At 67.9% G+C, this 12,421-nt stretch overlaps 1 protein-coding gene across 5 annotated transcripts in view; it reads right to left on the reverse strand.

The window, feature by feature from the left end:
- PLCH2 (phospholipase C eta 2) overlaps positions 1-12,421 on the reverse strand; it is a 47,890-nt gene that overhangs the window by 8,675 nt on the left and 26,794 nt on the right. For all 5 annotated transcript variants that reach the window (XM_036307466.1, XM_036307463.1, XM_036307464.1 and 2 more), the window contains exons 3-12: positions 11,355-11,501; positions 11,035-11,278; positions 10,757-10,886; positions 6,546-6,716; positions 5,826-5,919; positions 5,442-5,645; positions 5,087-5,207; positions 3,125-3,296; positions 2,726-2,833; positions 1,766-1,924 (exon numbers count right to left, since the gene is read on the reverse strand). In XM_036307466.1, the coding sequence (XP_036163359.1) occupies positions 1,766-1,924; positions 2,726-2,833; positions 3,125-3,296; positions 5,087-5,207; positions 5,442-5,645; positions 5,826-5,919; positions 6,546-6,716; positions 10,757-10,886; positions 11,035-11,278; positions 11,355-11,501 (1,550 nt within the window). The remainder of the gene's footprint in view (positions 1-1,765; positions 1,925-2,725; positions 2,834-3,124; positions 3,297-5,086; positions 5,208-5,441; positions 5,646-5,825; positions 5,920-6,545; positions 6,717-10,756; positions 10,887-11,034; positions 11,279-11,354; positions 11,502-12,421) is intronic.

A 12,421-nucleotide genomic window follows, 5' to 3' on the forward strand; every position in this document is an offset into this window, starting at 1 on the left:
AGCCGGCCCTTCCCTCCCGAAGCTCACGCACAGGCCCAGCGCTCCTGGGAGCCTGTGCCGGCATCCGGCGCCCCCGGCCCCCCCTCCCCGCCCTCAGCCCCTCCAGAGCCTCTGCCGGCGCCTCCGGCCCCCCCTCCCCGCCCTCAGCCCCTCCAGAGCCTCTGCCGGCGTCCAGGGCCCCCGGCCCCCTCCCCGCCCTCAGCCCCTCCAGAGGCTGACAGACGGGTCCAGCTCTGCTCGGGCCGTGGGACCCCATCCTGACTCATCTGCGTCCAGGTGGGGGTGCACCTGAGGCCAAGGGGTCCGTGATGGACAAGCACATGGAGGCGTGTCCGTGACCCACTGGCCAGATGCCCACCCACCACCTGGGTCCCCCTGATTCTCTGTGGCTCTACCCAGTCACCCCAGCAGGAGAGAGCAGGTGCTGCCGCCCCCCATCCTCACACCTGGAGGCTCAGCCTGAGCTTCCCCTCGCCTCCTCCAGGAAGTCTTCCCTGAATGCCACCCCTCCCCCCAGACCAAGGCCCCCCTCAGACCAAGGCCCCAGGGCCTGCTGCCCTCCTGTGCCCTCCGGTGCCCCCATGGGCTGCCCGGCTGAGGAACGGCAGGGACCTCACATCACTGCCCAGCTGGGCTCACTGCCCGCCGCCCCCTGGACCTCAGGCACTGTCTCCTCCGCCTGGGCATCTTGAGACTGAAAATAGATGCCACCTGTCAGCCCCCGGCATGGGGCGCCCTCGAGTCTGTAGGTGCCACCTTCAGGCCCCTGCACCTGGGGGTGGGACGCGCACCCTCATCTGAACATACCCAAGGGGCCGGCCCTCCTCACTGTGGCGGGGAGCTGCCTCCCCTCCCCGCCGGGCTTGCAGGGCAGTGGGGTCTGAGACGGGGTGGGCAGGGCTCCCCTGAGACAGGTCTGCACCCCACCTGCCTGAGGCCAGTGCCCTGCCCACACGGCCGGAGGGGCTCGCTGCTGCTTTAGTGCTCGCACCCCCCCAGGGACCCCGACGGCTCAGCCTCACTGACCCAGGCTGGCACCCCCGCACCTCGTGCCTGCTGTGACAGCCCTCCCCTGTTTTGTCACCGAGGATACTTCTCCGAGCCCAGCTGCCCTTTCCCACGAGGCTGTGGGGGCTCTGGGCAGCCCTGCCCCCCGGGATGGGCTTGGCCCTGAGATCGGCCGGTCCCTCCCTGTCACTCAGGAGGCCCTTCAGTGGGAGGGCCTGCCCCCAGCCCCAGGCAATGCTCAAATGGCTCCCCCCGGAGCGGCCGGGGGCAGGGAGACAGAGCAGCCACACAAACGGGGCAAACTGGCACTCAGCTACCCACTGTAACATGGGGAAGGCTGTGGTCCTATGCAGGTGAGCATGTGTGCATGTGTGTGAGTGTGCAGGTGTGAATGCGGTGATGTGCAGGTGTGTGCAGGCGTGCACATGTGTGTGCAGGCGTGCACATGTGTGTGTGCAGGCGTGCACGGTGTGTGGATACACACGTGTGTGCAGGTGTGCATGGTGTGTGTGTGTGGATACACACGTGTGTGCAGGTGTGCGCTGTGTGGGTGTGTGTGGATACACACGTGTGTGCAGGTGTGCGCTGTGTGTGTGGATACACACGTGTGTGCAGGTGTGCGCTGTGTGGGTGTGTGTGGATACACACGTGTGTGCAGGTGTGCGCTGTGTGGGTGTGTGTGGATACACACGTGTGTGCAGGTGTGCACGGATACACACGGTGTCTGCACGTGCCGCTGACACCGGCAGGTGCTCACCTTCTTGCGCGCGGCCCTGTGCCCGGGCCTCCCTGGCAGCGGCAGCGCGGAGACCGCGAAGTCGTTCAGGTCCTCGCGGTCCCGGATCCGCGACTCCTTGATCAGGGAGTCCAGCTTCCGCTTGGCCATGTGCTCCACCCGCTTCCGGTTGGGGGAGGCCTGCGGCAGCCAGAGGCCAGCCTGGCATCAGCCCAGCCCCTCGGGCAGCAGCGATGACGGAGCCCGGGGCCGGGCAGTCCCCAGGGGCCCTGATGAGCTCTGACCCCAGGGCAGGGCCTGGGCTGTGGGCCTCTGGGCATAGGTGGGGCTGGATGCCAGGCCGGCCTCACACCCGCGGTGGCCGCTGGGAGCCCTGAGTGGCCTGGAAGGGCCCAGGGACAGGAGGTGCTCATTAGAGGCTGGGGGGCGGGGGGGGGCACAGCACAGCCTCCTGCTCCTCAGCCCCCACTCGGCCCAACCCCGCCCAGCGCTGCCCTGAGCCGGCGGCAACACTGCCGTGAGGAGGGGCAGCGCCCGTGGGGGTGACCGCCGGCGCCCGCTGGGCGGGCTGGCTCTTCCCACTCAGTTCTCAGCACTGGGGCTGGCGCTGCCCGGAGGCGGGCAGGACCCCGGGCACCCAGGCGGGCGCTGGGGTTGGCTGGAGAGAGGCGAGGAGGGGCGTCCGGGGCGGAGCCCAGGCAGGCGCAGGTGCGGTGGGAGCGGTGAGGGGACGGGGTGCTCCCAGCGCCCCCCCCCCCACCTGCTGCGGGCAGCCCGAGGGCGCAGGCTGCGCGGACAGCGCCTCAGACGTGGCTCAGAAACGGGAACCAGGTCAGGCCACGGCGCGGCCAGCCCAGCGGTCACAGGCTGGGGGCCCGGCTCCAGTGCGGTGGGAGGGGCCTCCGAGGTCTGGGGTCGTGTGTGTGCCCAGCAGCCAGTGGCCAGCACACGCCCCTGGCCACCCCCCCGCCCCCCACTCACATCCCCATTGAGGAGCTTGCAGTCCTCGTCCATCTCGTCCGCGCTGTCCTCGTCCGACACCTCGCCCTCCTCTGCGTCCTCGCTGATGTTGGGGGGCAGCTTCTTGCCCTGGGGGAGGGGGGCCGTGGGGGCTGGTTCAGCCGCAGGGGCACGGGGAGGGCTTCGCAAGCGTGTGCGGGGCCCCAGGCAGTGGGGCTGGGCCGGCTGGGCAGCCATGTGGGAAGGGACGCCTGTGTGTGCATGTGGAGCAGACGGTGTGGCCACCATGGGGAGAGTGAGCCAGGCCAGGGGCAGGTGCACAGAGCCCAGCCCGTGGAGTGAGGCCCTGCCCTCGCCCTGCCCCCGCCCTTCCCTTGCCCGCCCCCCACCCCGCCCTGAGTCGGGCCCAGCAAGATGCACCTTCACCAGGACCTTGCCCTTGAGCGCCTGTGGTGAGGGCAGCAGGGAGGCGTCCTCGCTGCTCACGGACGACAAGTCCAGCTTGTCCCCGAGGATGTCGGTCAGGTACTGGGCCATCTTCTTCTGCTGGGCCACACTGCAGTGGTTCTCGATGGACAGGATCACCGGGTACCTGCGGCCCAGGCCGGAGGGGCAGGTGAGGCGGGAGCACCGGGCCCCCCATGCAGACCCAGGGGCCCTGCTGCGCGGAGTGAGGGGGTCTCCCCGGGAGCCCGGGCTGCGCGGGGCTGCCGGCCGATCTGGGAGGGACCACCAGCAGCTCCGGGAGGCCCACCAGCAGCTCTGAAAAGCACCTGGCAGGTGTGAGAGGACCTGGGAGGCCTGAGGGTGGAGAAGGCACACTGGCCCGGCCCGCGAGGCTCAGGGGTTGAGCGCCAACCTACGAACCAGGAGGTCGGGGTCCGATTCCCGTCAGGGCACAGGCCCGGGTTGTGGGCTCCATCCCCAGTGTGGGGTGTGCAGGGGGCAGCCGGTCCATGATTCTCTCTCATCATTGATGATTCTCTCTCTCTCTCTCTCTCTCTCTTCTTCTCTGAAATCAATAAAAATATGTTTTAAAATAAGGAAGAAAAGAGAAGGCACACGCTCCCGCCCCAGGAGAAGACAAAGGCGCTGGGACTCCAGGAAACAGGAGGCTGAGGTGCCCCAGGTCGCCGTCGGGCTCGACACGGAGCGGAGGAGGCAAGGGCGCCAGGCGAGGGCGGCCGCGGGGAGATGGACCCGCTGGCCCGGACCCTGCGGCTGGGCTGCCCTGGACCCGGCACTGGCCCCCTAAGAGCAGCGTCTGGGAGAACACGGGCTGCGGGCGCAGCAGGCTGCTCGTTCTGTTCTTCCGTTGTTTGATTTTTTTTTTAAACCAAGCACACATTCTACTTGGATTTTTGCCAGAAAAACAACACAGTCCTTTCAGGAAATGTAGGTCACGCAGAGCGGGAGATGGGCCAGCCCTGCGATGTGGAGACGGCCACAGGTCTTGAGGCGAAGGTGTGCATCGCCCCGTTTCTCAGGCCAGGAGGGGGCTGCACCCGGGGGGCAGGGGGAGAACCTGTGTCTGCAAAGAGGCTGCCGGCCCGTGGGGAGCGAGCTCGGTCCTGAGACCCCACGGCACCGGCTCCTGGGCAGCCTCAGGGCCCCTGAGTGTCCAGCTCCGCCTGAGACGCCCTCCCCTGCAATCCAGGGGCCACCCCTCCTCCCCCCGCTGCCAGCCTCCGTGGCCTAGACTCAGAGGTAACGCTAAGGGCACCGGGAGGCGGCCGCTATTCCAGAAATGAAATGGGATTTTGTCAACAGTGTCTGTGGCCGCCGCTGATGACAGCGAATGGAGTCTGGACACAGGGCTGGGCTAATTAGTGCGGAGACAGGCGGCTGTGGGCGCTGACAGTCCCCGTGTATGTGTGTGCACGTGTGTGTGCATGTATGTGTGAGTGTGCGTGTGCACTACCCACACAGCCCCACCCGCACACAGGCCTCTCTCCGGGGCCACTCCCGGCCCAGCCCATCCTCAGCCAGAGACCCTGGAGCAGCCGCTCAGCTATTCCAACCACAGCCCGGAAAGGGGTGGGCAGGGCAGGGGCGGGGGAGCCCTCGAGGCCTACCCCCGGGGCCAGTCTCTGCCACTCACTCCTTCTTCTTCTTGTTATTATTATTATTTTTGGTTAATCCTCACCCGAGGATATTTTCCATTGATTTTAGAGAGAGTGGAAGAGAGAGGGAAAGACAGAGAGACATGGATGTGAGAGAAACACATCGATGGGCTGCCTCCCGCCAGAGCCTCATCCAGGGCCTGGGCCGGGGAGGAGCCTGCGCCCCAGGTACGTGCCCTTGACCGGAATCGAACCCGGGACCCTTCAGTCCGCAGGCCGACGCTCTACCCACTGAGCCACGCCGGCCGGGGCCACTCACTCGTTCTTGGCGAAGGCGTATCTGTTGATGGTCTCGATGACGTCTTTGAAGAGGATCTTGGAGGTCAGGGTGTAGCCGTGGTGCACGATGGGCTCCCCGTCGGGCCCGTCCCAGCAGTCCACTGCAGGCAGGAGATCCGGTCAGCTCCCGGCCGCCCTGCCCGAGCCCCGCGGCCGTGAACTCCGACAGGGGGGGTCCCTGGCTCCATCACCAACCTGCCGAGCCTTCCCCGGCACCTGCGGGGCCGAGGGCAGACACCCTGCCCAGACCCCGGGGCTCCTGGGGCCACCCCCACACGAACACGCCTCCACTGGGTGTGCACCCCGACCTGGGGGGCCCCGAGCCCCGCACGCACCCTCCACGCAGCGGCAGCCGGCCTGCAGCACCCAGGCGTACATGTCCGCTCGCGACTGGGACATGAGCTGGTCGCCCACGAGGTAGGTGTTGTGGGAGGAGGTGATGAAGTAGTGGCTCAGCGGCCGCGTCATGTCCTGGTGCACGCGGTGGTGCTCGGGGTTGAAGATGTCGCCGGCCGGGCTGCGCGTGTAGTTGGTGAAGCCTGGGGGTGTGGGGGGGCTCAGCCCTGGTGCCGGGCCGTCTCGGGATCCCCCGGCCCCCCGGCCCCTTCCCCCAGAGCAGGGAGCAGCTGCTCAGGCTGCCGGCCGGGCCCACGGGCTGCCCTCGGCGCCCCCCACCCATGGCCGCCTGGGGTGGCGGTGGGACAGGGACGCCCACTCACCGTCAATGCCCAGCACCCCCTTACTCTTGTTCTCGGGGCAGGGCTCGAACTGCTCGATGATGTCCTGGCAGCTTTCGAGGGTCACCCCCGTCATCTGGGCCAGAGAAGGGGCAGAGCCGGGCCAACCTGTCAGTCTCTGGGCCTCCGCCTCCCGCCCGGAACTGACGCCAGGTCATGGCTGCCCGCAGCGGGCGTGGCTCGGGCCCTGCCCTGGGCTCCCCTGCCCGGGGCTCGCTGGCCACCTCCAGCATCACATGACAGGACTGTGGCCAGCAGACCAGGCGGTCACGTGGCTTTGGCTCTTGGATCCTTCAATCAGAGAAGGGCTCTTGGGCCCCCTCGGCTGGGCCCACCCCATGGCCACCGCCATGGCCGCGTTAGGGGCCCTGAGTGCTGTGGACGGGGCGGGCTTGGCAGCGGGCAGGGCCCGGGGGTGAGAAGGTGCAGCAGAGCCCATCCACATCCCACTGGGAGGATCCTGGGGCCCAGGGATCCTGCCCTTCACCTGCCCCCCTGCTGCTACCCAAGTCCTCCCAGGGGCTCAGGGGGCAGAGCCAGCCAGACCCCCGTGGCGGGAACAGGACCAAGTGGGAAGGCTGGACGGGGAAGCCTAGTCCCACGGGGGCTCCCCACTGAAGACCGTGCCGTGGTCACGGGGGGCTCCCTCTGGAAGCCGGGGTGCCCGCTGCCAGGACCTGCCCCCCCCCCCCCGGGGCCCACCTTCTGCTCCACCTCCAGGAAGCGCTGCAGGTCGGCGGCGGCCAGGTGGTCCTTGTGGCCGCTGTAGGCCAGCAGGAGCAGGTAGAGGTCCCGGCGGGTGGACATCATCTTGTAGAAGGCGCAGAACTCCTCAAAGCCCAGCGTGCCCTGCTGGTCGTCCGTGTCCGCCTCCTGCAACGCGAGGCCTGCGGGTCCCGGCGCCCACCCCAGCCCCACCCACAGGGCTCCCCTGGGCCCACCCCACTTCTTTTATTTTAATCCTCCCCCGAGGACCTTTCCATCGATTTTTAGAGAGAGAGGAAGAGAGAGAGGGAAAGGCAGAAACATCCATGTGAGAGACACACATTGATGGGTGGCCTCCTGCACGCGCCCCGACCGGGTCCCGGGCCGGGGAGGAGCCTGCAACTGAGGTCCGTGTCCTTGACCAGAATCGAACCCGGGTCCCTTCAGTCCGCAGGCCGACGCTCTATCCACTGAGCCAACCAGCCAGGGCCCCACCCCCACTTCTCCGTCGTCCCCGCAAATCCACCCTCCGCACTCCAACACCACTGCCCATGTCACGGCCGTGATTGCTCCCCGGCTCCCCTCTGACTCAGCACCGAGACCACTGAGTGCGCCTCTCACCCTCCCGCCTCCCAGCCTTTCAAGGTGAACCTGCAGCTGAGCCAGCCCAGGACCCACGCTGACAGCCAGCAGCCCCCGGGGTCAGCGCCCACCCTGGCGTGGGCACCTGTGCTGACGATGGATGCCCACCGAGCAGAGGGGCCATGGCGTGCACGGGTCCCGGCTCCACAGCAGAGGCCAGAGGCCGCTGGTCTTGGCCACTGTCGGCCTTTCGCAGAGAGTGGCTCACACAGCCCCCATGGGAACCCCCAGGGGCAAGGCCACCGGGACCTCAGCAAGCCCGTGGGCCCCTCATGAAGGCACGGGCTCAGGGGGCATCTCTGAGGTGCCAGGCCCTGGGGACGCCGGGGCCCAGGTGCTGCCCTGCCCCAGGGCTCAAGGCCAGGGACAGACCAGAGGATAAGGGTGCCCAGCGACAGGCAGGGCTGCCAGGACCTGAGGTGCTGCGAGGCTGGGAGTCCCTACCGTGGGCGAGAACTGGACCCTTAGAAGGTGCTGCTCAGACCCTGAGAGCTGCCCAGCCGGCGTGGCTCAGTGTTTGAGCATCGACCTATGAACCAGGAGGTCACAGTTCGGTTCCCATTCAGAGCACATGCCTGGGTCCTGGGCTCAACCCGGTAAGGGGCGTGCAGGAGGCAGCCGATCAATGATTCCCTCTCATCATTGATGTTTCTATCACTCCCTCCCTCACCTTTCCCTTCCTCCCTGAAATCAATAAAAACATATTTTTAAAAATACCCTGAATGCTGAAAATGATGCTTTGCCCCCCGGGGGTGCAGTGGGGACAGGAGGGAACATGACCGGCCAGAGGTGACCAGTCAGGAGGGACGGCAGCACCATGGACAGCGGCGCTCGCCCGGCCCGACCCGCTGGCTGGTGCTCCCTTATGTGGCCGCACAGGCGGGCGGGGTGGCCGGGTGGGGCCAGGTCCCCGGGGCCCCTCTGAATCAAGAGCATCACTGATGAGCCCGGAGCTCACAGCCACCCCCACATCCCGCCCCCAACGAGAGTCGGGCTCCCGGGAAAGCTGGGTCCCGGCCTGTGCTCCTGGTGGCTGCCTCCCTGGCACTGTGCTTGGCACTGAGGCGGGCGCCCGGCGGGGCCCCAGTGTCTCACTCCAGGACCCGAGTGCCCAGGCCGGGCGCCCATGCCAAGGCTGGGACGGGCCAGAGCCACGTGCAATGGGGCCCAGCAGATGCCAAGGGCCGGGCGTGCCTGGTGTGGGTTTGAGGGCAGCCCGGTGTCTGAGGGCTGCCAGGACAGGCGGGGCCAGGACACTCAGAGCAGGTCAGAGGCCGCTCCGGGCAGGGCCGGTCTGGTAGCTCTCCAGGGGCGGCTGGAGCTGAGCACAGAGGCCCGTCTGTCTGGGGCACAGGGCGGCCGTGTGTCCACTGGGCTCTGACTGAGCAGCACGGCCGGATATGGGGGAGGGGGTGGGCAGCTGCCTGCTCGCCACCCAGGTGCTGTCCCCGGCAGTGAATACAAATGCTCTGCGAGCCCGGCCCGTGTGGCTCAGTGGTTGAGCGTCGACCTATGAACCAGGAGGTCACGGCTCGATTCCCCGTCAGGGCACAGGCCCGGGGTTGTGGGCTTGATCCCCACTGGGGGCGTGCAGGAGGCAGCCGGTCAATGATGCTTCTCTCTCACTCATGTTTTTCTCTCTCTATCCCTCTCCCTTCCTCTTTCTCTAAAAAGTCCATAAAGACTCTTTTTTAAATAAAAATGCTCCGCAAGACCTGAAAGGGCAGAGCGACTCCCCAGCCCCAGAAAGAGCCCCCACCCCCTGGGGTCGGGCAGCTGCTTTGCTTCCCACAAACGGGCCAGCAGCCGGGCTGGGAGCCGCCCAGGACCTGCCCAGGAGCTGGCCGGTGCTTGCTAGGCCCTGAGGCCCGAGGGCTCGCTGGCCCTCGCCCACGGTCGTCTCAGACACAGTGACCTGACGTCCCAGCCACTCTGAGCCCTCCGCACGGTCTCCCCTCTGGTCGGGCGACCGCGGGGCGGACGGGGCATTGCAATGCCGACACTGCCAAGCAGAGCTGCCCGGGCTGGCGGAGCTCGGCCTCCCTCCCCGGCTCCAGGCGGCTGAGGGCAGCTGGCCGATGGGCAGGAGGCCCCGCCACTCAGGAACCCGGGCTGTCTCCACGGCCCGACCACCGTGGACCGTGGCCACTTGGGTCTGAGCTGCCCAGGGTCTGGGGTCTGAGGTCCAGGCCAACAGCCCCCACTCACTGCTCCCCAGAATCAGACCCAGGCCGCAGGGTCCCCACGCTCAGGGCTTCCTCGGGTGACCAGTGGAAGCCTGGACGCATCCAGGCCTGGGGTGAGCCGAGGGGAGCCCCTCGGTTGCCGGTGTCCTTACAGGGGGGACGCAGGGATGGGCTGCTGGGAGCCCCCAAGGGGCCTTTTCAAGCCAGGACTTTGTGCTGCACCTTTAGGGCTAGAGCCTGGGCTCACTCGCACCCCAATCCATAGGGGGCTTCCTCTCCTGCCTCAGTGGCCGATCTGAACCCCACGTCCTAAGCCAGGCTGCTGCTGGCCCCCGACATAGCCTCGCTGTACTGGGAGGCCTGCTGACCACAGAGCTGCCCCTGGAAGTGGGCAGGCAGGGAGCAGGTGCGGCTGATCCGAGGCCTGAGCTGTCCACCCGCTCCTATGGCTCTGTCCCCGCCTGGGCCCCCAGGAGGGGCCTGTAAGCCCCCCAAGTCCCAGCCAGAAGCCCGAGAGCATGCTGCTCTCTGCCCTCCATTCACGCACAGACCCTGAGCCGGCTGCTCCCCTGGCTCCAGCTGAGCGTGACCACCGTCTGTCATGAGAGCCCAGCAGGGGCGCCAGGGGCTGCACCTGGCAGAGCGTCAGGCTGCGTGAGTGGGTGTGCATGTGTGGGTCTATGTGTGTACATGTATGTGCCAGCAAGGGCCTAGGTGTGCACACGTATATGTGCACCTGCACGCATGTGCATGTGTACCTGTGTGTGCACATGTGTGTGCCTGTGCGTGCATGTGCATATATGCTTGTGTGTGCAAGCATGTGTCTCTGTGTGGGTATGTGTGTGCACGTGTGTCTGCGTGTGGGTTGTGTTGGCTCTCCCGGCTGCAGTGAGAACGAGGCCCTAATTAGACAGCACAGGCCTCCGCTCAGCTGAGGATGTGTTTTCCCAGCTTCTCACCAGGTGGTTGGGGACCAGGAGGCTGCGCAGGGCAGGTGGCACCGGAATCCCAGCAGGAAAAGTGCACCCCATCAGGTGGGAAAGGGGGTGCAGCCTCCTGTGGGTGGTCTCCTCACTGACCAGCCCCGGCCCGAGTGCCCAGCTCCGCTGGCCAAGCTGTGTCCTCTGCCATTTGCTGCAGCCCCAGGGCTGGCCTGCCCCCAACATGCCCCTGCCCCTGACACACCCCTGCCCTGACACACCCCTCCCCTGACACGCCCCTGCCCAGACACGCCCCTGCCCCTGACACGCCCCTCCCCTGACACGCCCCTGCCCAGACACGCCCCTGCCCTGACACGCCCCTGCCCTGGCACACCCCTGCCCAGATACCCCCTGCGGCCCTGGAGCCCTCCTTCGGCCGCAGCCCCGGCCGAGGCCTCACCTTGAACATCTGCTTCACCCTCTGCCGGGGCAGGTTCACGTTCAGCTTGTGCAGCAGCTGCAGGACCTCGCTGATGCTCAGGCTGCCATCCCCGTTCTTGTCGGCCTCGTCGAATGTCTGCTTCAGCCACTTTGGGGCCGAGTTAGGGGGCAACACGGTCTCTCAGGGCCCAGCCCCCAGCCCCGCACCCCCTCCCTCTCCCGCTCCCACGTGCACGGCCCAGCCGGGGCGGGAGGCCCCACGCAGGTGGACGCCCCCGGCCGGCCCTGCCAGGATATTGGTCCCGGGTGCGCTGGCGGCGGGCCAGGCTGTCCTCGTCGCTGATGCCGGCCAGGAGGTAGCGCAGGCCCGTGACCCAGGTGCGCGCCTCGTCGCTGCTGGGCGAGACCAGGTCCAGCGACTGGCGGTGGCTGCCGTGGTAGATGCTGAAGCAGCAGTTGGGGTCGAAGCTGCCGTCGGGGTAGCGCTGGAAGATCTCCGACTGCCGGCCCTCGCTCACCTCCTGGATGGAGTCGATGGAGACTGCGGGCGGGCGTCACAGCCTCCCGGGCGGGCGCCCCCCCAGCTGCTCCGGGAGTCCCCCTCCCCCAACACTCACTCTTGGCCTTCTCGTTCTTGCGCGAGGGCCGCCAGCGGATGCAGGAGCGGTGCTCGTCCAGGAAGTAGAAGCGCACGAGGCCCTTGGCGCTGCCACGGAGCTTCACCATCTGGGTCCCGGCCTGCATGGCGCTCATGCAGCGCTCCACTGGACGCGGCCGCAGGGACGGACGGGCGGGGGCGGAGACGGACGGACAGGGCGCGATGAGCACCCGCACAGCCCGTCCCCACCCCCACGTGCTAAAGTGGGTGCGAGACCACCCTCCACCCGCCCACCAGGGGCCGAGCTCGACGCCCAGGGCTGCTGTGACCCAGGGGCTGGTGCCCATTGCCGATCCCACCCGGGACCCTGCTCAGGGGCCAGAGCCCTCGGAGAAATGTCGGTTCTGCAGCAGCTGCCCTCCCGGCAGCCCCAGAGAGGCCTCAGACAGGACCTGCCCGTCCCGTCCACCACCTGGCCTGGCCCCAGCGGCCATGGCCTCCCCAAAGCTACTGCGCAGGAGACGCACAGACTCGGTGGCTGAGCTCCCGGCAGGAGTCTCGGTGCCGGCACAGGCGGACGCCCCTCCCGACGCCCAGCTGGCTCCCGGGCGCCTGCGCCCTGCCTGGCATGTCCAGGAAAGCCGCCCTCCTGTGTGGAGTGGGTGTCGCTGCTCCCGTGGAGGCCACAGGTCCAGCTCCAGATCCAAACCTTCGCGCACCCTCCCCCTGTGCGCCCGGCTGCTGCTTGCACCTCCCAGGACCAGGGCAGGGTTGCTGCCTGGACACGGGCCCCTGGGGTTGGGAGGCGGCCGGCAGAGAGGGGCACCCTAAGGCCATGGCTCCGGCACCAGCACCCAGGCTGCAGGCGCTGCCGCCCCCGCCCTGAGCCAAAGCTTCAGAGCTGCCCAAGTACCTGGCCAGCATGTCCCCCGGCTCTCCCCCCCCCTCCCCCCCCGCCCGCACTCAGCCTCCAGGCCCCGGGGCAGCAGAAGGGGCACTGCTGGAGCCCGGCCCCGAGGAGCCTGAGGGTACGAGGCTAAGGCTGGGGGCACGCCCAGGCCTGTCACCACCTCCTGGCCCCGCTGG

Source organism: Myotis myotis, unplaced genomic scaffold (genome assembly GCF_014108235.1).
Source record: "Myotis myotis isolate mMyoMyo1 unplaced genomic scaffold, mMyoMyo1.p scaffold_m19_p_48, whole genome shotgun sequence".
Lineage (NCBI taxonomy): Eukaryota > Metazoa > Chordata > Mammalia > Chiroptera > Vespertilionidae > Myotis > Myotis myotis.